Source organism: Chelon labrosus (genome assembly GCF_963514085.1).
Source record: "Chelon labrosus genome assembly, chromosome: 11".
Lineage (NCBI taxonomy): Eukaryota > Metazoa > Chordata > Actinopteri > Mugiliformes > Mugilidae > Chelon > Chelon labrosus.
Window position 1 is genome coordinate 19,329,459 of NC_140344.1, and position 25,278 is coordinate 19,354,736.

Here is a 25,278-nt window from a genome sequence, read left to right on the forward strand (position 1 = left end):
TAATGCATCACTGAACTTGTGGTTAATTTGTTTTCTATCCTGAGGTCCTCCACAACATCAGCAATAATTAGTTCTTGATCAGTAGGGGGCAACATTGAGTCACTGTGAGCACATACCCCGACAGATGTTGACACCCTGTAGATTAGCGAGGTGTCAGCCCCTAACCCCCGTCCACTGTCCAGTGCCTCGCTAAGCTGGCGGTTGTTGTCCGAGTTTGACAGCCTGTCGAGGAGTCCACCTGACTGTAGTGCTCGCGCTTTAAAAACGCAAATATTTAACGGCGGCGTGTTTACCACTCTGTGAGGTGAAGGTGTTGAGGTATCAGTGACAGGCTGAGCAGGAGCTGAGCGTGAACGGTTTCTCTGTTCACGCTACATAAACATGGATCAGAGAGGGAAAAAATAGTGATGATCGCTGCATTACGTGCGTGGAGGTGAGAGGAAGTGGCTGTGTGAGTGTGAGTGTGTGTGCGCGCTTGGTCTTGTACAGCTATCTTTCCGGGGACTAGTTTCTGTACCACCCGAGTGAGGACATTTGTGCACAGCGGGGACATTTTGGCCAGTCCTCACTTCTTTACAAGGCTGTTAGAGGGTTAAGTCTCAGTTTTAGAGGAAAAGCTAGAATTTGGTTAGGATTAGGGTGAACAAATGTCCTCACAAAGAGACATATAGATGTGTGTGTGTGTGTGTGGGGAGTCGGGGGTGGGGGTGGAGATGTGCCTGCAGAGACACCCTGGGGATGTTCAGACTCCTGGAGTTTCTCATCCTCTTCTCTGCATCCATGAGAGAAAAGCGACAGCTGGATTTAGCAGATAATTCTTCCTGGAAGAATAAACTGAGACTAATAAAACCTCAAATTGATCTGAACGTGAAATCAGCTAATGGGGAGGGGAGGCTGATTTGTTTGTTTTATTTTAATTAATAAAATTTTGAATCTTGCCAAGTCCGATTACTAGACAGCATTGTACAGTACATGACAGCTAATTAAGACAAGCTAAAGGGCATACAGAAAGGGGGGGAAGAAACGCCTTGTAATGACGGCGTGAATGAGGAGATAAAAGGCCTTCAAAGTCACTTCTTTAATTACATAAGCCACGTGTTTGCTTGCGCACATACAGGATTTATAATGCAAAGCGTGGCGCATCAGAGGGGCAGCGGATTGTACGGTACGGTTCTCCCGGCAGATCTAATTATGGACCACAGAATGGATGTACCTTCAACCCATGAACCCAGCTACCTGCACCTCTGTTATAGAAGGGGGAAGCTGCTAATGAACAAAGCTGCTACAGGCAGGCGTTCTCCCACATGCATTCACACTGTCTACATTCATATCAATTTGGAGGTTTAGGAGGCAATTGGATAGTAGGCAGGACTATCAACGCTCAACGCTCAACGCTTGGAGTGAATGAACCATCTGCTCTTCTGAGTGGTGTTTGTGTGTCAGGTTGAATTTTGAGATACACTATATTGCCAAAAGTATTCACTCACCCATCCAAATAATTGAATTCAGGTGTTCCAATCACTTCCATGGCCGCAAGTGTATAAAATCAAGCACCTAGGTGTGCAGACTGCTTCTACAAACATTTGTGAAAGAATGGGTCGCTGTCAGGAGCTCAGTGACTTCCAGCGTGGTACTGTGATCGGATAGGATGCCACCTGTGCAACAACTCCAGCTGTGAAATTTCCTCGCTACTAAATATTCCACAGTCAACTGTCAGTGGTTATTATAGCAAAGTGGAAGCGACTGTGAATGACAGCAACTCAGTCATGTGGCCTTCAGATTAGAGAGCCTCATGGAATGGGTTTCCATGGCCGAGCAGCTGCATCCAAACCATACATCACCAAGTGCGATGCAAAGAGTTGGCATGCGGTGGTGTAAAGCACGCCGCCACTGGACTCTAGAGCAGTGGAGACGCGTTCACTGGTATGATGAATCACGCTTCTCCATCTGGCAATCTGATGGATGAGTCTGGGTTTGGTGGTTGCCAGGAGAACGGTACTTGTCTGACTGCATTGTGCCAAGTGTGATGTTTGGTGGAGAGGGGATTATGGTGTGGGGTTGTTTTTCAGGAGCTGAGCTTGGCCCCTTAGCTCCAGTGTGAGGAACTCTGAATGCTTCAGCATACCAAGAGATTTTGGACATTTCAATGCTCCTAACTTTGTGGGAACAGTTTGGGGATGGCATCTTCTTGTTCCTACATGACTGCCCACCAGTGCACAAAGTCCATAAAGACATGGATGAGCAAGTTTGGTGTTGAAGAACTTGAATGGCCTGACCTCAACCCAATAGACACCTTTGACTGCGAGCCAGGCCTTCTCATCCAACTTCAGTGTCTGACCTCGCAAATGTGCTTCTGGAAGAATGGTCAAAAATTCCCATTAACACACTCCTGAACCTTGTGGAAAGTCTTCCCAGAAGAGTTGAAGCTGTTATAGCTGCAAAGGGTGGGCCGACGAGATATTAAACCCTACGGATTAAGAATGGGATGTCACTTCATATGGGTATCAAGGCAGATGAGCGAATACTTTTTGCAATACAGTGTACCTAGAAAGTTTAAAATTGCAAACAGTCGTAGCTATGCAACAGCCAAAGTCTTTTTTTTTTTTTTTTTTTTATTCCAGCATGAAACTGATCTCCACAACATTTACATCCATTATCGGTTAAATAAAAAAAGGATATAAAACAAACATAGAAAATGCATTTCAACAACACCTCTTTTTTTTTTTTTTAAACCACTGTTACCATTCTGGCCTTCACTCCCCGAGGCTTCGATTCAACTCGTGAAGCGATAACTCTACCCTGTTATAAATGAAAAAAACCTAGCGTGGATTTGAGTTTTCATGAGTGGTGCTCACAGCTGAAAGGGAGAGAGCTTCACCTTGATGAAGATGTTCAGAGAGAGAAGCCCCAAAATCAATATACAGTGCACTCTGTGGGGAGAATGGGGAGAAAATGATCTTATTTCTTACCAGCTGCAACTAAGAGGGACAATGTTGCAAAAGGTCAGCCAAGCAGCTTTGGGCTAAGTGGTTTCTTAATGTCATTTAGATAAAAAAAAAAAAAAACAGTGTTGCTCTACTACAAGTCAGTGAGCTATTGTGAGCGATACGTCTGCTGCGGCGGCAATTCCCACCGTGGCTTGATTGAAAACAGCATCCCTCTCAGTTTCTTGCTTATCAAACAGCCTGTGGGATGTTTTATTATGCTGCCCCAGTGAGCTCCAGAAATCTTCAATTTAAAGTTTTCTCATTATTAATGAACAGCAAGTCAACTTCACAACCTCTGGCACGCAATCTGCCAGGGATCTGATAAAATACAACACCCGCGCCCGTGGCCAGGTGGTTGGATTCTGGACAAATCAGACGTGTATTTGATAAAACGATTCCTTCTGCAGTTTGAAGAGGCCCTGCACGCATTTTACACATCAAATTCAGCTACCGCTTCTCTGAAAATATGTATATATGTGTGTGTGATCCTGGAGGAGCTTTGTCAAGTCTGAAAAGAAAAACCATAATAACGTCTGACTTCTGACTGGCTAGGGAGCTCGGCAAGGAGAATGCTTTATTGGAGTTAGGAATGGTGTTTGAAAGTCAGAAGTACTCAGCAGTGAGAGCCTCAGATGGGATGGATATGTAGGATTCAATGGACTAAGACCACTAATATCTTTGCCTCTGCAGCTTTGATTTAAGCAATTTGTTTGTGGTGGGAGGACTATACTTGGTTATTGTCTGGCTAAAGAAAAAAAATAAGAAAAATAGTTGCATAACACCTTAGATTGGTGACAAATCAAGTGAATAATAAATACATCTGGCATTAATCAAATAAGATAAATTAACAAATGCAAATAAACAACTGAGAAAAACGAATTACTGCATTTGGATGGGGTGGTGCTGAATGGACAGTAAGGCCTCTCCTTGATTCATCAGCTCACATCTAAATGCTGATGACACCGCCGGGGATGTCGTGGCGTCAGAAACCACAACAGCAGATGCAGGTTCAGCTAAATGGAGCTCTGCGTTTTAATAAAAGCTGTCCTCTCACTGTGACCGTCCACTTCCTCGCTGTCTGATTCAGACTCATAGGTGATCGTGTCCTCATCTGCCCACACAGTGGGGATCCCCTTGTAGCATATCCGTGCCTTTCTCTCCCGTCCCTGGCGGAAGCCGAAACCGAAATCCACCCGCATCCCTCTCGTGTCTGAATACCCAGAGGGTAGTTTGGTCCTCCACCCCATAGAAGTGCCACCTGAGCGTATCTGCAGCAAGAGGAAGACCCCGACGAAGGCAGCCAGGATGAAGGCACAGCTGAGAACAGCCACGATGGCGGGCAGCTGAGTGGATGGAGCCACACCGAGTCCCGGAGGCTCGTTGTTTTCTCTGTCGTCGTGGTCTGCCGCCGCTGGGATCTCCCCCTCCGGCTGACCTCCACCGGCCTGGAGTCCCCCTGTTAGCGGAGATTTCCGCTGGACCTGGTTCTGGTGGAGGCAGGAGGTGAGGACCAGGTGGCTGTGAGGCGGACAGGACAGGCAGTCTGTAGGCCCGGTGCCGGAGCAGGTGAGGCAGGCAGGGTTACAGGGCAGGCAGGCCTGGACAGAGGATAAGTCCACCCAGTTCTCCAGAGAGAGGTTGAGGAGCTGTGGCCCGGAGGTAAAGCCCGGGGGGCACAATTTGACGCAACCCTGGAGGAAGAGGGAGAAGCCAGGGCTGCACTCTGGAAGGAGAAAGTGTAAGAGAGGTTAAGTCTAATACAATCCAATAAAACAAATGAAAAAAAAAATGACACCAACAAATAAAATAACCTGTAACACAGTTAAACCGTTCATTTCCCAAATTAGTTTAATTTAGTCATTGTCTCGATTAAGCAGAAAACAAAACAAAAAACATCACTGGTTACTTGTATGCCTGTCAGCATTTTGTACAACTACACTTTCACCCAACGTTCTTCGCACTAAAACAGCAATTCTGATAAATGCGGGTCACAGTCTAATTGCACCAAACAAATATCGGGTCTTTTTTCTCTTTTGTCCTTCCAGTAATTTTTCAGATTACTTCTTTTGTCCTTCCAGTAATCTTTCAATTGTTCAGATTGATATTGAGCAGATCGGGGCAATGCACTCGCTGCCAATTATTAGGAAATCTTGTTAGGTCCCCACAAAGTACGTGTGCAGGAGTGTGTGTGCAAGTTATGTCCCCACAATTTGTGTACAGAGACAACGTATGCACCTTAGGCATGCGTATATGTGTTATGTGTCCCACAAAGAAGCCACATAGAAACGTGTGTACATCCCCACAATGTATGCAGACAGGTATAACGCATTTCCTCAAAATGTATGTAGATTTGGAGCATATGCATGTCCCCACAATGTATGAAAATATGGAAATGAAACGTGTGTATGTACCCACAATATATGCATATAGAAATGTGTGAATATTCCTAAATCATACATATATAGGGATGTGTACATGTGTGTCTGTCCCCTCAGGCTGTGTTCGTAGGCACGTGTATCCGTGTTATTAAGAAGTCTGGAATGATTAAAGAAAAAAGCGTCTGACTGGAGGCAGAAATAAGTTTCCTAAATCATCCTTCCAGATAACCGTTGACGACGTGGCACAGTTTTAATCTCCCCTGCTGCTCTGAACACTTCCCACACTCTGATATAACATACAGTGTGTCCATATTGTGTGCACAGAAACACGCGCGCAAGAGGCTTGTAAATGACCTATCTGTATTCACAACATTCACAAGTCAAAATCTGACCTGAAGCCTGCTTTCGTGACAGTGACTGCGCGCCCCAATACAAATGAGCCTATTAAGACTTAACCCGTTCAAAGTCTCTTGTGCGTTTATCTCACCTATGCAGATCTGCTGGGCGTCAAACGTCTTGCAGCTGTTGTTGGACGGCCGTGGGAAGTCGGGCGACGAGGGGTTGATGACGCTGGGTCCGGTGCCCCACAGGATGAGGGTGAACTGAGTCAACACACCTGAGAGTGGAAGGAGAGGAGAGTGGAAGAGAGGAGGGCGGTGGTGAAGAGAGTATTAATTCAGCACTTCCCCCACAGAGGGAACAGGATGAACAGGCTGAGAGGAGAGTATGGGGGTGGCAGGAGAGGGCCAAACACAACACTGGAGGATGATCAACACCGGCAGAGGAAGAGAGGAGTTACTATCTCATTTCCCTCTGCTGCTCCGAGTAAACAAAGCCACGGGAAACCTTGAGGACTTAACAGTTTAACTCTTCGTGACAATGCGCTGCCGCCTGAACTATTACGCGGCTCGACTTTGGAAAGAAAAACATCCTCAAGATACAGGAGTTTTGATAATCCTGAAGTTGCCAAATGTTTTTCTTGCAGGATTATCGTGTTAATGTTACAAAGTGTGTCGTTAGAGAAGGAACGGGGCAAAAACAGAAGCTGAAGAGAGGCACTTTGGAGAAGCATGACGATGAATGTTTGATTCATGTGACGTGCCCAGACTGAACATTTAATTATGATGAGTAAGGTTACCATAGTCACGTCCGTTAGCTGCTACGTTTTCTATTTCCAGAGTCCACTCTCCTTGAGGATCCTCGTCCCATGAGTGGGTGGTCATAAAGGCCCAGTCGTTGAACCCCTCTGAGGAGACGTCATTGGGCCTGAAAGGAGAGGACACGACAAGGTTCTTGTGTTTGATTGCAGTGTTTTATTCCCGTACGGTATACCTGTGGGAGCATCTGTATACAACTAAAAACTGAAGTAGGTGCCTTTGACACGGAGAGAAAGAAAAATAGAGATTTATATCAGGGCTCGGCTGTTAGTGAGGTGTTTTACTGTGTACCTGGGGAACAGCAGGGTGGAACGTGTGCCCAGTGGGCTGATGAGATGAATGGCCAATTTTCCTCTCTGGTTGTGGGAGAGAGTGAGGCGAGCCTGAACGTGTTCAAGAGAGCTGACATACTCCGGCCGTCCCCAGCAGGCATCCACGCTCTTGCTGAACACCAGCTTGTTCCCTATCTCTCTGCAGGTTTGACAAGTGGAGGGGAGAGTGCTTAATGTTGTGTGGCTGCAAAAAATGGACACAGACAATAGCACTGTGCTACAAATTTAAGCAGCCGGCGCGGCTCCGAGCAGAACGCTGTGACATCTACGAGGCTGGGAGGGATGACAGAGCAGCGAGTGCTTGTAATGAAACTAAAACTCACTCTGCTTGACCTGAAAAACACACACACACAGAAACAGCTCCGAGTCATCCTTCTAACCTTGGTTCCTCCAGCATGGTGTTGACACACTGGTGCTGCAGCCCCACTGTTGTCCAGTTCTGTGCCAAATCCACCATAGCACCTGCATCCAGGAGCCCATAACCGTACGAATGACTCACTGGGGAGAGAAGGATGGAAGGATGAAGAGTAAATGTCCTGCTGGTGGGTGGTGGTGATGAGATAATGTCGGGGAAAGAGAGAAATGACAAACAATCCTACCTACAGTAATACTTTCTGGCTGGCTCAATCAGAAATGTGATTCTCTCAACAATACTGACCTTTAAGTGTCTCTATTAAACTGAAATTACACTGTTATCTATTCTTGTATGATGGCAGTTAGCCATTATACGGCTGTATTATAATGGATGACGTTTCTGAGAAAATACGAGTTCCTTTTCGTTGGCTGAGCGCGGCATGGTTGCGTTTGATTGACAGCAGCTGGCAGGCGAACGAGAGACAACATTAACAAACTTATCCTATAGCTTACAAGCTATAGACAGTGTGTTTCTGGCACGACGCCATGATCTAAATAGACAGCTGATGGCATGTTTACACAGTGTTTAATGTGATGCAGATAAGTAGCCAGTCAGCAAACCCAAGGTGAGCTGAAAACAAGGGTTTGTTCGTGTCTGTGAGTCACACGTTCTGCCTGTGACACTATACGGATGTTACAGCTTCATTCAGATTTGTTCGTTGTTGAGTGGTTCTATGGAAAACAGAAACTAATTATATACTAATTACCACAAGACTAAGGGGTGGCATCATGAAACTATAACATTTCTCCTGTTTGGTTTCTGATTATTTTCCTCAAACCAGAAAACAGGTGAAAATGTGAAATTAAAATATGGATTTTATTTTCAGGTGGACTTGGGTGCCTATACAGAAACGATAAAGTCAACCAGTTGATTCATTTGTATATGGATAATGACAAAAATGAAAACAAATACGTGCTTGTTGTGACTGAGATACAAAAACGCAACTTCACTTGATTCGGACAAATGATCGCGGCCTACCTCTGCGTCCCACTCCGTTGGTCTTCCAGTCTCCGGCGCTGAGGTGCCCGGGCTGGGACGTTCTCACCACGAGGTGCTGCATGTCCCTCCAGGTCAGGTTCATGCTGCACAGACACAGGAAGGAAAGCAACATGATCGCGTTGACCTTCTGCCTAATAATAGCTCGAGTATTACTTTACACATTATGCACATCGTGAGAAAAGTCAGGTTTCGCTGACCTCATCTGAACAACAACAAAGCGGAGGAAATGTGATGAGCTATGGGACGTGGAAAAGGTCACGAGACTGCAGGCGCACCTGGAATGTGATCCAGCTGAGCTTATACAGTGAGGACGTCCGTATATTTTTGAAATACTACACTGAGGCATGGAAGAAACCCTGAGGGATATGCCGGTCAAGGTTTGGGCTCGCATTAAGGTTTTAACATTGCCGTAAAACACCAGTATTAAAAGGTACATCATAACCTGTTGTGTTGAAAGGTCAGGTAACAAAGCAGAACAGTGGATACAATACCGTGGAGGACTGTGTCTAGACCTCTGTAATCATAGTTTCTAATGAGGTCTGGGGCTTGGGGGGACGGGTTCACCTTCCACATAATAGAAGCCACGTAAAAAAAAAAAAAAGTTTATTTATTAGAGACACAGCAGTGAGCATCAGTCAGAGAAACCTCTGAGTCGTCGATGAAGAGAAACTGTTCCTTGGGAAACGATAATCGAACCATGAATCACGGTGCTTACTTAGTGCGGCACCACGGTCGACGGAAATAGAAGCGCAGAACTGCACCCAGGCAATCCCCACGCTCCGCATCAGCATTCACATCTCGCACCTCTCATGTGTTATTAATGGACAAGATCCCCCTGATCCGCTCAATGTCACCTCAGCCGAGACAGAATGAGAAAATAATAAAATAATGAAACACCAGAAGGCCAAAAAAAAAAGTCTGCGTATTAAAAGATTCCATCTTAGTGAATTCCAGTGTGGTCCCAGTCTGATAAACTAGCTACTCTGTTATTACTGCTGCCTGCCGGGGTATGTTGTTAAAAGCAGGAGATAAGTCTAGACGGTGAAAACCTGAGCTCTGTCGGTTACTGCACAACTCTGATGAAATCATTGGTGGGATGAACTGAGGAGGCTGGGGACACATACCTGAGCTGAGAACAGACTGTGAGGTACAAATGGACTGATTTTAACACCTATCAGCTAATCACTAATGCGGAATATTAGGAAATGTATGCATGGCAGAGAAGTTCTTAACGGATAAGAGAGTTAACACGCGAGATATGACTAGAGACACGAGCATGATGGAGGACGCATTAGAGCTGCTGACAGAAACTTGGATTCTGACACCTGGAGTTCTGAGTGTGTGATAATGAGAGACATTCTCAAGTTTAAATCTTCGCTGCCGGCCCTACAGGTATTCAGACGTCTGTGTGGGCTGCAGCTGCTGATTTGTCTTGCTAATTAACTGACGATCAAAAGCTTAATTTGCTGTGGAAAGAGTTTCCGGAGTGGGATTTAGGCCAGGGCTAGCTCACAGAGGTGTCTGTGCATTTCCAGATGTTAAAAACACATACACCCCCATGAGTACAGCAGAGCATAGCTGATTCAATTCACAATAACATTTATGAGTTTTCAAATGTAAAAGCACAATGGACTGGCTGCAGTACAAAAACAGCTATGTGGATATAAGAGGAGTCTGTGTGCACTCACTTGGCCTCCAGAGCCAGAGCAATGATCCCAGCAGCCAGTGGCGCTGAGGCTGACGTCCCTGTGTGAGAGTCTGTGCATTTTTGCCTTAGGTCTGTGGTCACCTTGGAGACAAGAGAAGAGAGAGAAGTGCACATAAATACAGAGGGAGAGACACACTTAATATGACACATTGAGTTTCTCACTTCAGCCTGAGTGAGGTTCACGGTGAGAGGTTGAGTGTTAGACAGGGGAGGGCCAGGAACAATGGGAGCTTTGCCTGCAGCTATGTGAGATAGAAAGGAGGAGGAGGAGGAGGAGGAGAGAATGAGCAGGTAGGTTTAGTCTCAGATCTGCGGATGCCTGCCAAAGGGTCAGAGCCGGGGCAGTGAATGTCAGCCAAATCGGCCCAGCCAGGTTGGGCAGTGGCGAGACGAAGGGCGTTAGTACTCCAGGTGCACCTCTGCTCTTGGTCTCCCTGCCAGAGCCAGAAAGCTAATGAGGCCCGTCTGGGTCATGATGATGACATGTCAGAAAAGACAAAGAAGCCCGAAACGAGGTGGGCTGTGAAGGTTAGGGACGGATTCTTGGTTTGCAACTTTTGGCCTGACAGATTGTGGCACTAATGACCATTATCTGCGGATAGATGCCTGCGTGGCAGAGGAGTAAACAAAGGGAGGGCATGTGTCAGCACAGGCCAACTGTTTGATCCAGTGTTTGAGTTATGTGGGAGCCTGAGGATCTGAGCTCCCATGAAAGCAGCACAATCAGAGAAGGGGTCGCTAATTCCTCACCAGCAACTATTATTTTGATCATGAATTATGGATTTAATGTAATGAGTATTATTTGCGATTACAAGGCAAATGTGCAGAAACGTTTCTCACACACAACTACGTACTATATTATCTGTTGAGAATGACTGAGTGGCTGCAGGGGGTGGCTTTTACTTTCTACAAGGTCATCTGTATGTAATTTCTGCTCCTCTGTTTTAGCTACATGTACCTATACAGAAACAGCAAAAACAAGTATGGTTGGCTGTTGTTGCAAAACAATGCATTGCTGTTGCTACTGCTGTTGTTTCAGAACCATGAACAGTGTTGTTTGCTGTGTTTAAACCATCAAACTTTTGCTCATTTATCATTACGCTGATATGTATTAATTAATGTGTTTATTTTGAGACCCCATACAGTCCAGATTATACCTTGAATCCTGGTTAGATCTTAGAATTGGACAAAAAAACACTAATACACTCTTTTTTCCCCGCAATTACCGGATGAGTTTATAATTTTCAAATTTTCTGCTTAGAGCTTTTCAAATGATTTGTTTTGTTTCCAAACGGTTTCTCCATTTCAGCTGAAGCTGACACTTAGTTGAGTGGTGAAACATTTTTAAGGAAACTCAATCCCCCTTTGCTTTTGTTTTGCTCTTCAGACACATCACCACCTGGATGACGGAGAATCTGCACAAACTCTTTGTACTGTGGGCTGCACAAAACAATCAACAACAACTTGTGTTTTAACTTTTTTATACATGTCATAGCAAGAATCTATTAGCTGCAGCTGACAGAGATTTATTTTGTTAACACTGCCAAACCAATTAGCACTAAAGTTGCAGAAAATGATTAACCTTGCATGCAGCAACAAAGCAACAATCTGTTCCGTTAACTGCACGATTTGAAAATGAAAAACCCAAAGCTTTGAATTTTTACTGTTGTATGATAACAACAGTATATCAAGCGCGGTGCTTTGAAGGGCAATTAGGGAGCTTTGGATTTTCACCCTCTGGTAATGTGTTTATTGTTGCAAACCGCCACGTTTTCTTCTTTCTAGGTGTCAGCACTAGAAAGGTTTAATTACAGTCATTATGCTTAGTTACGAAAAAAAAAAAATGCAATTCACTGGTTCAGGATTTAGATGCCAAAATTGGCGATGTCAAGTGATGATAGGTGACCAAATCTGTCCACTGAATGAGGTGGATTATTAGATTATTCCGTGATGGATGTATTTTTGAAAGTCTGGTTTGAAAATGTAGCAAACGCAATCATCGGATGGACTAAATATGATAGTTTCTGATCGAAGAGAACGGTATGAACTCACTGATGCAATAAATGATAACCTCTGAATGCAAAACCAACACCACAAAGTGAGAGCTGCTGCATATTTAAAAACAACTTTTTTTTTTTTTTTCCAATTTCACCCATCTGATGAGTTGCATTTGCTTGCCTGCAGCATCCCTCTGGTGAATTATGGAGAAAATGGTAGATTTATGGTTGTTTAATGTTATTCTATATCCCTGAGGCAAGGCTTTCTTCAGCTGACAAGCAGCTCGAACGAAGGGTGTGGTATCTCAGTGTTTGTCAGCTTCGCTCATTGTATGTTACACATCAGTCACTCTGATTTTGACACTTTGATGCCTATTGTTGACTTGAGAGTCATGAGATTAATGTGAATGTACACTCAGGTTGGGATGTACCAGCATCAGCTTCTGAGATGAATGGTTATTTTTATACATCCTGACATTTACAGTGTGCTAAAGAAGTATAAAAACAATCCTACACAAAATCTGAGAGAGTCAGAGTGTGTATGTGTGTATGTGTGTACACCCACTATCTGTTTCTCCCCCGGGTTTCCGGAGCTGAAGGTGGTAGCGAGGGTGGAAGAGCAGGGCTCGCTGTACCACGGCACGTTGCCAGACTGCGTGGTGCTGCTAATGGACAGGGTGTAAATGCTGTTGGTGTAGCCGTCACAGTTGCAGCTGTCCTGCTCCCGTCCACCGTTGCCGGAGGCCCAGACGAAGATGGAACCCAGTTTGCTGCGTCCCTGTGGTAACACACACGGTATGACTTTATTTAGTTGGAACCAAAGAACAGAAGAGGCTAAGACAAAGAAACTAACAAGGGCTGGTTGAAGTGTGAAATATTGCCTTTGACAACAACATTTGCCTCACCGCTAAAACGCCTTGTCATTTGTGGGCTCTTTCGGAAACACCGAACCACTGTAGGCGCAGCTCTAATTAATACATCATAATGTCAGGCGACTTATTGCGGCAGATAACAGATAACAAACGGAAGAAATGCAATTACCAGATCTACTCCAGCCGAATATAATTTCCAACCTGACAAACGACAACACGATATCTGGCAGGGAGATTACGCGCACAGTATACGACACACACTGTACATTCATTCCAGCTCGGTCTGGAGTGCCAAGAGCAGAAAGAAATGTTGGGGTGGTTTATGAAGCAGATTAAAATTTCACCAACCTTTTTAGCAAAGTACAAAAGTGTGTCCTTTGTCAACTCGGGAACAACACCGAGATTAGATTGTTCCATTTGTTCCAAGACACACCAACCGTTTTTTTTTTCACGTACTTGTCTGCAGTTGATTCAATTAGTACCTCCTTTTATTTGCAGGAAAGCCTCAGAAATCGATGGACGGTACAAAGCACAACTGCCACGGTGCTCACAAATTGTGGAAATATTTGTGCAGATTTTTCAGAATTTTGGCCTCCCTGCTGTGGTTACCTTTGACCTTCAGAATTGATTTTTAAGTTTCACTGCTCTTTTTTAAGGCCGCTTCCTACACAGCTGACATTTCTTCGCTCAATGTGTTGCAGATTATAGCCTGAGGTCTGCTGACCAGTTCATGGCGAGTGTCCCCGGGGGGAGGCAGAGGGCACCTGCTGTCGCAGCTCCACATCTCTGAAACAGCCTCCGGGTGGAGACTGAACATGGCGTCCTTTCGTTAGGGTCTTTTAGACTTATTTTTTATATTTGCTTTCATTCGTTAGACTTTTGCAGTCATATTTGATCAGACTTTTGTACTTTTGATTAAGACTAAGCAACAGGTATTTTTTTATTCTTTGTATAACTTCTGTCTTTGATCTGTGAAGCATTTTTGTCCTAGGAAAGATACCCAATAGATCAAGGTATTATTATCATTCTAATTAACTCCCATCTCTATTGAATATTTATTGTACCGTGTCGTTGAAAAATTAATGGCGCAATTAAAGTTGAATCTTCTATCGGAGCGTGAACGAGGCACTGTGATGTTCAGAATAAAAGTGACCGATGAAAACTTTTCTTCTTCCACCTACAGTATGAACCAAGTGGGTGGATAACGTATTCCTTTTGGAGAACAAAACAAGCAACAGTATATATATTCTGTAGAGTGAAGGAAGGAGATAAAAGACAAAGGGAAGGATCTCTCTTACATCCCACATACAGATAGCTGTTTAATTAACAATTAATGGCAAGATAGTAATTAATAAGGTGAAAAAAAACACATATACATCAAAAAAATGACATAAAACTTGCTGTTTTGGGTCAGACTGTTTGATGTAAAAACTGCAGTAATACGTCTTTCTTGCTTTTGTGTCTCTTTTGGAGTGGCTGCTAAAACAATCTAAGTATCCGGGTGGTGGTTACAGCCAGTGGTTACATCAAAATCAATGCAGAGATCCCAGAATATTTGCTTCTTTATGACTGTTGTCTACTCAGGGACAGTTATTCAGAGAAATGTTTGGCTCATAATTGAACAAGCTTGTTCAGTGTATTGTTGTCCATTTAATTTTCTCAATGGATTCCTACATCCTCATCTCACAAATGAAGTCTCTCTTAAGATGGGATGGATATTCGTCTACTGTGTATCTTGATGCTGTTAGACTCAAACTGCAGGAATCCTGAAGCCGTACATAACACTCTTAAACCTTCCAGCCCAATTTATGACCCAGCGCTGCCTTTGCTGCAGGTTGCAGAGGACAGACTTTAAAACTTCAGTGCTAAGGGTTATCTGCCTGCCAGGGCAGCACACGCTGAACCAGAGACGTCCTGTTGTGTTTCTGTCAGGCAATTTTTCCTCACCATCACAGACTATGATATGTACAGCATTTCACATTTCTGGGGACGTGATATATGAATCGTGTCGTTCCACAGAAAATGTGCGGTTTCATTCATTTGCACGCCAATTACTGCTGCCTTTGAATCTAAGTATTGTTCTGCATCAGTGACTGCTGCTCCGTTTTTCTCTTCTCTCACATTTATCATTTAGCTGTTCTGCTAATGTCTTTTGATGTAGCATAGTGACACATGAGAAATGAAGGCATTAGACTCAGATAATATGCAGTGTTCTTTAATGTTTTATTTTATTCAACCCTGAAGGACTAGCCAAAGGGCAATTAACAAACTCAACCTTGAGATTCTAACTCAACCTTGAGTTTGTCCTTTAGTTTATCTCAGAAATATCCTTCATTAAATACTAATTGAGTGAATGTCTGATACATTTGCCCTGCTTCTGGTTTCTGCAAAAATGTGGTTTTACAGGAAAAGGGTTTGTAAGTCTTCAGCCCAGCCTTCAACTTGGAGGAACAGAGGACTGATGCCGAACAGGTCAAAGGGTATAGAACAGCCAAAGCATGTTTGATCTCTACTCTCAGATGTGTCAATACCAAGAGTACACAACTGCGGAAAACCTCCATGATAAGGTGGTGATCCCTTTGAGGTGGACGATGATTGAACAAATACACAGATCAGCAATAACATTAAAACCACTGACAGGAGAAGTAAATAACACGGACCATCTTCTCAGAAGGCCCCTGTCCATTCTCTGATGAGTCACAACTGTTTTAGAGGCACAAGGGGGACCTACACAATTTTAGGCAGGTGGTCATAATGTTATGCTTGATCTGTGCACTAAGGCAGGGCGAACACAACATCTGCAAAATAGCAATGACCTGGGTGTCAGAAGGAAAAAGAACAGGAGGGTCAAAGTTGAGAAAAGACCACAGCAGCTGAGGTGGGGTAAGGACGGAAGGTGAAAACATTCTGCGAAGCCCTTATGGATCTTAAGGCACGAAGCAGATAATGAGCACGATGGTTGTATAGGGGAAAAAATGTGCAGAACGTCTCCGATATTAACTTATGTAACGGCAATGTTTTGACACTGCTGAGCAACACACTTTCACACAGCCTATTTTGCTGACATGAAATATATTGCTATGCGTAGCTTCAAAGGAATAGTTGAACCTTTCTGAGACCCTTATTTGCTTCCTTCAGAGAGTTAGGTAAGATCAATACAATTCTCAGATCTATGCAGTGAATACGTACGAAGCTGCAGCCTGCTGTCTGCTTGCTTAATGTAGCACAAGGGGAAAAGCTAGCCTAGCTCTATCCGAGCATTTCTGGAGCTCACTTACTTGAAGCATGGAAATTGTGCTGGGACCAATTGAAAGGCAGCTGTCAGAGTTTCTGACAGCAACCTCCGACCAGGTATCTCAGTAATCTATCATTGTTGAGAACAGTAGCACAAGAAATACAGAGCGAAGGAAGAAGGACTTTAGCACGGCAACATTATGTTGTTTCTATAATAAATACAACCTGCCATTTTTACATTTTGGTTTTTGTATTAAACAAAGTGTTAATTACTGAGCTAATTACAGATGCATGCTGGCATCGGTTGTTACCTTTTTTCACTGTTTAGATACAGGCCTGAATCAATGTTCTCATCAAACAAACTTTTAGCCAGAGTGATTGGCTCCCCAAAAAGTTGATATATTACTTTAAAGCCCTGATGTGAGTTTGATAGTGATGCTATAAATAAGAAATGGAAGGCATTAGTAGATTGAAAGTCCACGCTTACGCCCTGACTGACCTTGGTGATTCCCTGGAGGAAAGCCTCCTTAGCCAGCTTGGCAGGACCGTCCAGTGACTTGCCGTCATCTTCTGGGCCCCAGCTGGCACTGTAAATGTGGATGTGCTGAGGGTTGAGGCTCAGGGAGTGAGCCTCCACCACGTCTGTCACCTCCCCGTCCAACATACGAACCCCTGCGAAAAGAGCAGACAGTTCAGTGTGGCAGAATGACAGGCTGTGAAGACGGTGAGCGTGTGATTTTTCAGCATCAGATGGATGGAGAGCTGTAAAAACCCCCGAAGGACACGAAAACAGAACGAGACGATAAAAAGAGAACACTTGTCTTAAAAAGGAAATCGGTCTGAGTGTGAATCCTGTTTTACCTTCAGCCACAAAAACACAACAAAACAGAAAGCAAGAAAAACACAAGATTTAACAGGAAGAACCAGAGACTTCACTGCGTTCCAGTTTTAATGAGTAAGCACACAAACCTTCACCCTCAGATGCTGCTCTGAAAGATACTACACTCTTTTACCGTCACATAAACAAAAAAAAACAGCTGGTTGTTACACCAACAAAGTCTTTTTTCTTGACCCCACCAGATTTACAGAAAAGGCAAGTAGACAAATCTAACAGACTGCAAATGAGAGAAATGCGCACGCACATGCAGATAGAAATGAGCTGAGAGTTTACAGAGTCTTCGACAGACTGTTGTGTCCACAGGGTAGCACCGATGTCACCTTTCATCATACCTGAGCGCAATTCAGTCTGAGCCTTTGAAGTGAGCGGCCTCAGATCACTCCTCTGAACATTAATGGCTGTAGAGAGGCGTGAAATGAACCACCCTCAAATAAGGTCCATTACCAGTAGAGGACCCCGAACCTCAGAGGCAACACTATGGATGGTGACATCCACATTAAGACTTCAATAAGCCATTCTAGACAATCTGCCTGGCCTTGCAGGCACAAACATATGCCAGTAGGGATGTGGCCAAGGCAGTAATTACTCTGTTGGTGTGGGGCTTCGGTGTAGCACAAGTTCGAATACTAAGCAGCCTGAAACAAACTTAACGGGGCTAAACATGCAACATAAAGCACAATGTTTGTTCAGTGATCGTTATGCGAAGGCTGTACCACAGCAGCAGCGGTAATTACTGTCGTAACAATTCTCATCAACTTCCAGCGGCTTGACGATTCCTTATTAAGACACTGCTGTGCGAGTTCCCCCGCAGCTTTAGAGGAAGCAGGTAGAGAGGCAGTTATGAGTGTGTGTGTGTGTGTGTGTGCAGGTGGAGGGAAAACAAGTACAGTAGGTGGAAAGGAAACACAGGGCGAGCCAAGTAGGGTCAATTACAGGTTTAAACACTAAACATTGATAATTGCTCTGTAAGGATGCCCACATTTTAGCATCTCCACTTCTGCTCACACATGTACGCGCACACACACACACACACACAGCATGAGCTTTTGGGCACAAAAATCCCAGCTGTTTATAAACAATCCACTGACCCAACGGCGTGCACAGATTCACAGAGGAGTAATTTATGAGGGCTAACGCACGGCTCTGTCGGGAGATGAATGGTAATGAAGACAAAGAAGGAGAGTTATGTGGAACATCTGTGAGTGGGACTGCTCAGGGCTCTGCAGGCTCCGCTGAGTCTTGTTGGCTGCCATCGTGGCACTGACAGATTGCTTGATGACAAAAGTTGCTAAAAGCCTCCTTGGAATATTTTATCAAGTGCAAAAAAATAAAAATTCACAAGACGAAAAAGTCCTTTCAGACTTAATTTGTGATCACAAGTTTAATCTAAATGAACTGCTCTACTTATCTTCTTTCTTAATGCATATCTGTACATGCTGACAGTTTTATTACAGTTTAAACAAGAGCCTGCACTTTCGAGACAGTTTTCTTGGCATCAATGCTATATTTAGACCGTTTCCTCATCAGAAAAGAACTCAGCCGAACACTTTAAATTGAACTCGTTAGCGAGTTGAGTTTCAAAGCAAAGAACCAAAAAGGTGTCATAATGTAAGAACATCGGATTAACTCTGTCGTAAATTAAATCAACGTATTTATATTCTTATTCCAGAAATAAAATTATAGTAAATGATTAAAAGCTATTCTTCTCAGTGGTATTTCATTAAGTACAATAAATGATCTGGGGCTGCAAAAAGTCAAAACAGACGTGCCCAAAAGCTGCAGTTCCAAAAATGACCACTTGAGGCTGGCTCCAAAGGCGAGTCAAACCCCTTAGACAACCACGTTAAAATTACCTAGCCTAATTTCTCCATTCGTGACACTCTTACGGGAAATATTTTTATATAAGTCAGTTGTGTAAATTATATAAAGGCTGGACCTCATGCATAATAGTGCTCTCACAGGTTGCTTGCTTTTTCTCTAGGCCTCAGCTCAGAGTTAGTTGGAGTAAAGATCTGTCAAGATGGGGATGACCAGACCCACCATGCTGAGCTTTAAAACCGCTGTGAGGTCTATAAAGGGTTTGTCCATCATTAAAAAACATCAGTAAAGGTGGTACATTGCAGTGTCTCTGCAGCACACTCTCATTTGCTCACTGGGTCTTAGATAAAATGTAAAACCTACTGTAAAATTGTCTGACTCTAGTTTAAGACCAAAGGCATCCTGACTGAAACCCAACAGCATCCAATTAATCTAAATGGGAATTTTATTGTGCATTTTATTTCTAATTAACTCAATTAAATTTCTTGTTTAAATTATTATTACCCAAATGAAACGCTGTGTCTAATTAAAAAAAAAAAAAACTAATTCTATGCATCACTCACCTCCAATTTTAGCATTATAAGCCACGCCCACTCCACACACACCGTTGTCGGCTGCAGCTGCAACTTCTCCGGCACACCGAGTTCCATGCCTGGGAAGGGAAAATTGAAAAGTGCACGAAGGGAGGGCGATAAAAAATGGAGGAATGATAAAAATAAACAATTCTCACAGCAATGCTAAAAAGGATTAATAAAAAAAACAGTTAATGTGTGTAACTCCCTGAACTGTGGCTTTTTAAAGTGTTCCTAGAAATACACCACAGTCAAAAGAAAAACATAGACAGATTGGCCGTGTTTACTCCGTTGAAGCTGTAACAATAGGTCTTAAAAGCCTAATACTCGTTTAGACAGCATTAGAAGCTAACAACACACATAGCTACAACCTTTGTGGTGAACACAATATGTAATTAGAAGGATTAAGAACATGCGACATTTATTTTTCAAACACGCCAAGAAGCATCGACAAAAAAAAATATTCTGCTCCTTGTTAGGGCTCATCTAAGGCCACCGTGTAGCTGCCAACACTTCAAGGTAACAACACAATCATACGTCGAAATCATTATTAGTGTGTGGAGCAGCTGAGATTGCCACTTGATAAATCGATGACCATGTTTCAGTGTTTTCTTTCATTTTGCACTTTACTGTTTCAAGTCCATGAAAACACAGTGTCTTAATAGGCTTCGCCTGATGAACAATGAGGTCCAACAATAACACACTACACTCTCAGTTTTAGTAAAGACTTATCTGAAATTGTGTATACACACCAATCAGCCACAACATTAAAACCACTGACACGAGAAGTAAATAACATTGACCATCTTGTGACAATGCAATGTTCTGCTGGGAAACTTTTGAACCTGGCATTCATGTGGATGTTACTTAGACATGTAGCACCCACCTAGACCAGACCAGACACCCCCACCCCGTAGCAATGACACTCCTTGATGGCAACAGTCATCCCCAGCAGGATGCACACACACACACATAAACGGTTTAAAAACAACTAAGGAGAGGAGGAGAATCTAGAGTAGCTGTGATTCCTAACATAAATACATAAGGAGAAAAGTCTTCACCTTGGGAATTATGAGAGGAAAATAGACAGATAGGCTAACTGTAATAATTCCTTCAGTCAGCTGGTATGGGCCCTGTTTCATCTGGAGACCAACACAAAGGAATGCAGTCATTCAGATGCAAGGACCTTGTGACAACAACGTACACTGTACATATTTCTTCTTCTCTAGAAGAACTAGCTGATCTGTTGATTTATTTGGGAAAGATGACTGAAACTGCCATTAAGCACAGTGATTCTTTTTTAAAAACTGGATTAACCACGTCAAGCGAGTGCTTTTAAATCTACTTTGTGGTCCCATTTGCAATTCGTTGTTACGAGTCGGGGTGGCACAGCGGTTAACACTGTCGCATCACTGCGAGAAAATGTTAACAGTTTTTGTTAAGAGATTTCTGTGTTTACTGATATCTAGCGGCGAGGTTACGGATTGTTAACTTCAAGATGCACATCAAAATACTTTAATGGAAACATGGCTAGTGGCAGCAAGCTTCAGCATAAAAATGTGAAAGGCCTTCCCCATGGCCAGTGTTAGGTTTGCCCTTTTAGGGCCACTGTAGAAATTTGACAGTGAAACTTGATAGACTCAGTGGAAGAGGACATGCTCCCTACATAGATATAAAAGGCTCATTCTAAAGTAGTGAAAAACACACAAATTAAAACATAGTTATGAGTACTATATTCCTTTTATTGATGCTTATTTTTTAATTTATTCAGTGTTACAGAAAGATATGCGCCTATATGCATTACTATTAGCATGGGCATCTAGGGATCAGGGATCTACTATGTATTTGTAAGAAACCATGAACATATAACACTTTAAAATTCCCCTTCACAAGTACTTCAGAGAGCTCCTCTTTCGACTTCTACTGAATTTCTGAGAAATAAAAAAACATGGCTTCAGGGTTACTGGAGAAAGGCTCTTCCAATCGAAAAATGACTGAAGTGAAACCTGAGGACAAATACAAAGACCTGTCTAAAACTAACTTTACCTTGACAGTCAGTGGCCACGGGCCATTCAAATGAAATATGGGATTTTATCGATATACATGAATTATTCAGCCTCCCTCATTAATTCCTTCAACCTCTTGAGTTTTAGAGAACAGACAGTTTCCTTATAGAGCGTTGTCTAGATGTCAAACACACCAACACTTCGCGAACAGAAACCAGTCTAATGTCCACTTTATTGAGATCTTTGTTGGGATCTGGTCCTATAAAAAACAATGAAATGTCTAGCTTCGCATGACTCTAAACAAAGTCATCATTAGTGAAATGGATTTAACTTGCTTCACTGATTTTTCGGGGATTGAAGCGGTGTGATCAGTTGGCGAATGGATGGAGCAGAATGAGCATTTGGCATTTAACACAGGTCATTAAGATTGTCTCCTGATTATAGGGCAGATATCTGATTAGGAAGAGCACAGTTTCACGCTCGCCTCTGGGACGTGCTGTGTGAATGTTATCGCAACAAAGCTAATTACATCTACGGGCCTGTCTTAGAGGAGCCGAAAAAATTACTTCCTTTTTGATGTCCCAACATCACTGACGATGAGGCAGAGGACAGAGCTGTTTCACAGGGTCAGCGCATGGCCACACCTCCAGCTGGGATCCTGATTAGACTCCGTGCAGCTCTGTGATATATCACCCACCCGCTAATGCTCAGTTTTGCTCAGGGTTAAACATTCACTGCTGTTTTATTCCTAAAGACTCAAGGTTTATAGCAGAGCAGAAAATGGATGATGTGCGAAATGAAAAAAAAAGAAAAAAAAAAGCAACACAATGCTTCCTAACAAAACATTTATTTCATGACCGGGGCTGTCAAGAACTACAAGCCTTAAAGTGATTTTTAAACAAGCAATCAGCTTGCCTGACAGAGCTTATTTGTCACTGACAGATATGCCCTTTCACAAGGACCTTGGCACATATGGCAGCGTGTAATACATCACCAACGCAATTAAAATGTTATCACTGCGAACAAGAGGTTAAAATGTATTGTTTTACAGCTAAAGAGTTTCCTATTATATTAACAGCAGCAGTCAATGGTGAAATGACGCCTCCCTAAAGAAGAATATATGTGCCCGAGAGTTAAATAGTAATACGTTACACATCAAGTTAATTTCTTAGCAGCAATTGAGAGGAGACAGTTATGTGACAGCAACATTTTTTTGTGTGAAAAATGTAGCTTAAAGGACTATAATAACCCAATGCACATTAGAAAATCGTTAAACTCCCATATACCAATCAGTCCATTTGTCAGAATATTAAAGAAACAGTTAGCATATGAAAAAGCTTGAGGCATATCCACAGCCTCAGTTAATCAGACTCAATAGATGTTGTGTTCTCACTACAGCAGGACATCTCTGTCTGCATGTGAAGTGGCAAGCAGACCTTCCAGTGAGCAGGCATTGTTTAATCAGAGCACTAAAGAGGCCCAGCCCCTCCCACTCATTATGTTTTTGCTCACAACTGCGCGTCTCGCATATGTCTGACTGACTGTTTTGAAGGGCTCGTCCGCAGAAATCAGTCACGTTATTGTGTGCTCACACAGTGCTGAATGGTGACTGCCACTCATTTTAAATCATAAAAAATGCAGCTATAAGACGACTAGGTTTACTAATGCGCATTTCTGTTTTCCTTTTTTCCATACTACGAAAGTATGAGACAATCAATTTTATGTTAATGGTAGCATGCAGCTCTCTTTAATGAGTGAGTAAGCTGGGCATTAGTGCTAATCAGGACAGAACTGGAACAATTTAACTTAATGGATTTTTATATTTTAGTGTACCTATTTAACATAATATCATCGCAGATGGGATCCAAACTTGAGGACATACAAGACACTAAGTGCTTCTGTTGTAATTTAATGTGGCGGTAAGTCACGGCTACACACCAGCCTCTGCTTTAATGGGAAGAGATTTGGATTGGGTTCCAATTTGTGAGCAATAAATTTTGAAATTATACTTTAAAATGATTAACGCAGCTCGTTTGTGTTAGTCTAAAGTTTAGCTACATCATTAAGTCATTTATATTTTTTTCTTTTTCAGTGTTGTTCATTTTCTTGTGGGGTTACTCTACTGGGTAAACAGAGGAATCACTAATTTCAGTCATTACGGCCAAAATTAGTCAGAGTGGCCAGGCAGGCGGTCAGGCCCAAGAAATCTACAAGCATGCATGGAGTAAAAATTGACAACGGTTTCGGTTTAAATAGACACCAGAATGTCGGCTCACAGTACTGTTTATTAAACCAAAGACACTTGGAATTTGATGCACTTTTTAGTCATGTTAGCGTTGCTGTGATTCGTCCTGATATGCCTCTACGCAGGGACATTGGCACATATGGCAGCGTGGATTTGCTGTGATTCAACGAGCCAATCACGGCCCAATCTGGGAATCCATCGGGGGACAACGGGCCAATGTTTCAGCGCTTCCGGTGTAGCCAGCGGAGATCTGCGCCAAGACTTGTTCATCGTTTAGAGTCCAATTAGCAGTTTGAGACGTGGGAATAGAGATGGGAGAAGACATCTACGAGCGGATTGTTTCACAAGCAGTCTGTTTGCAGTCAGTTTTACTTTAGAGTATTTGCTTTACAAATGTAATGTGTTGTTAGCTCGCTTGCTGACAGGGTATGACAAAGCGTTCTGCCTCTTTTTCACTGCGTGCAACCAAAGCCCGTTCAAACATGAGTGCTCACCACTACTCAGACTACAAACAAAGTATAATTAGAAAAAAGAAATTTTGTTCCTTGCCCACATATTTGGCATACTCATATGCATCTATTTGGTAAATGGTAATGAGTGTTTTGTACTGAGGTCTGGAATGCATTTGCCTGAAAATATCTGCACGTACGGTTATTGTATCATCCCGAGCATCTCAAAAAGACCTTTATGCTCCAGACAGCACATATCCTCAGACCAAGGAGCCACAGATGTGATGCCAGGCAGGGGTTTCAGCCAAGGCAGGCAGAGTGAATACAGAGCCAGATGCTCGGGAATACATTTATAGAGAACATACACACCGAGATTCAGCTGTTCTGAATACTATCTGCAGGTTCACATGCATGTGTGTGTGTGTATGTGTGCGAGTGAGTGATTGACCAGGTTTGAATTTAGCTAAAACAGCCAGACAGCTTAAAATATCTGCAGAGGCTCAGACGTGGCAGAGCAGACAAAAGAGTTTCTGATGATGCCGCAATTTTATCTTTCAAATGTCCATGAAATTAAATGATTTCCGAAAAACACTCTGCTGAATGCATCACTTCTATATCCATTTAAAATAGATTGGAAGAGGTGTCAGAGGCACAGCAAGTTGTGAGGTCAGGCATGAGTGCAGTTTGAAAATAATGGGAAAGTTGAATTTTGCACAAGCGACGTGGCAAGACAACAAAACGCTTTAAAGCCCTGGACACCTTGCAGCCCACCTTGGACAATCACAGTAAATAAATCATTATTTAGAAGGTGCTACATACTTTCAGCAGTATACACACCATGGAGCAGAGACCAACCAAGCTTAAAAAAACTTAGATAAAAGGTTGAACAAGACACTCTGTTCACACAAGCAATGTGACCTTCCTTATCTTATCAGAAGGAGCAAAAGGGACAGAGTGAAGTAATGCTTTTATCTCTCCTCCTCAGGACAACGCACCGTATTTGGTGAAGCCATAGCACTGCTGTTTATTGGACAATGTTGGTATGTCATACAAGACAATCTCTCAGGACATGATGAAGTGTAACCACAAACCACACAGACTCAAAGTATAAAGCTACTCTCAGTGGTTGCAGACATGTCCAATATTAAACTAGTCGTGAAATTTTACAAACCAAAAAAGGCCTCATCTTATTGAAGGTGACATTTAAACAT

At 43.0% G+C, this 25,278-nt stretch overlaps 1 protein-coding gene across 1 annotated transcript in view; it reads right to left on the minus strand.

The window, feature by feature from the left end:
- Positions 1-2,678: 2,678 nt before the first annotated feature.
- furinb (furin (paired basic amino acid cleaving enzyme) b) overlaps positions 2,679-25,278 on the minus strand; it is a 75,743-nt gene continuing 53,143 nt past the window's right edge. The window contains exons 7-16 of the mRNA XM_084555123.1: positions 19,359-19,447; positions 16,579-16,751; positions 12,539-12,751; positions 9,957-10,057; positions 8,248-8,351; positions 7,235-7,352; positions 6,814-6,993; positions 6,504-6,631; positions 5,853-5,981; positions 2,679-4,710 (exon numbers count right to left, since the gene is read on the minus strand). Of these exons, the coding sequence (XP_084411249.1) occupies positions 4,001-4,710; positions 5,853-5,981; positions 6,504-6,631; positions 6,814-6,993; positions 7,235-7,352; positions 8,248-8,351; positions 9,957-10,057; positions 12,539-12,751; positions 16,579-16,751; positions 19,359-19,447 (1,945 nt within the window). The 3' untranslated portion in view covers positions 2,679-4,000. The remainder of the gene's footprint in view (positions 4,711-5,852; positions 5,982-6,503; positions 6,632-6,813; positions 6,994-7,234; positions 7,353-8,247; positions 8,352-9,956; positions 10,058-12,538; positions 12,752-16,578; positions 16,752-19,358; positions 19,448-25,278) is intronic.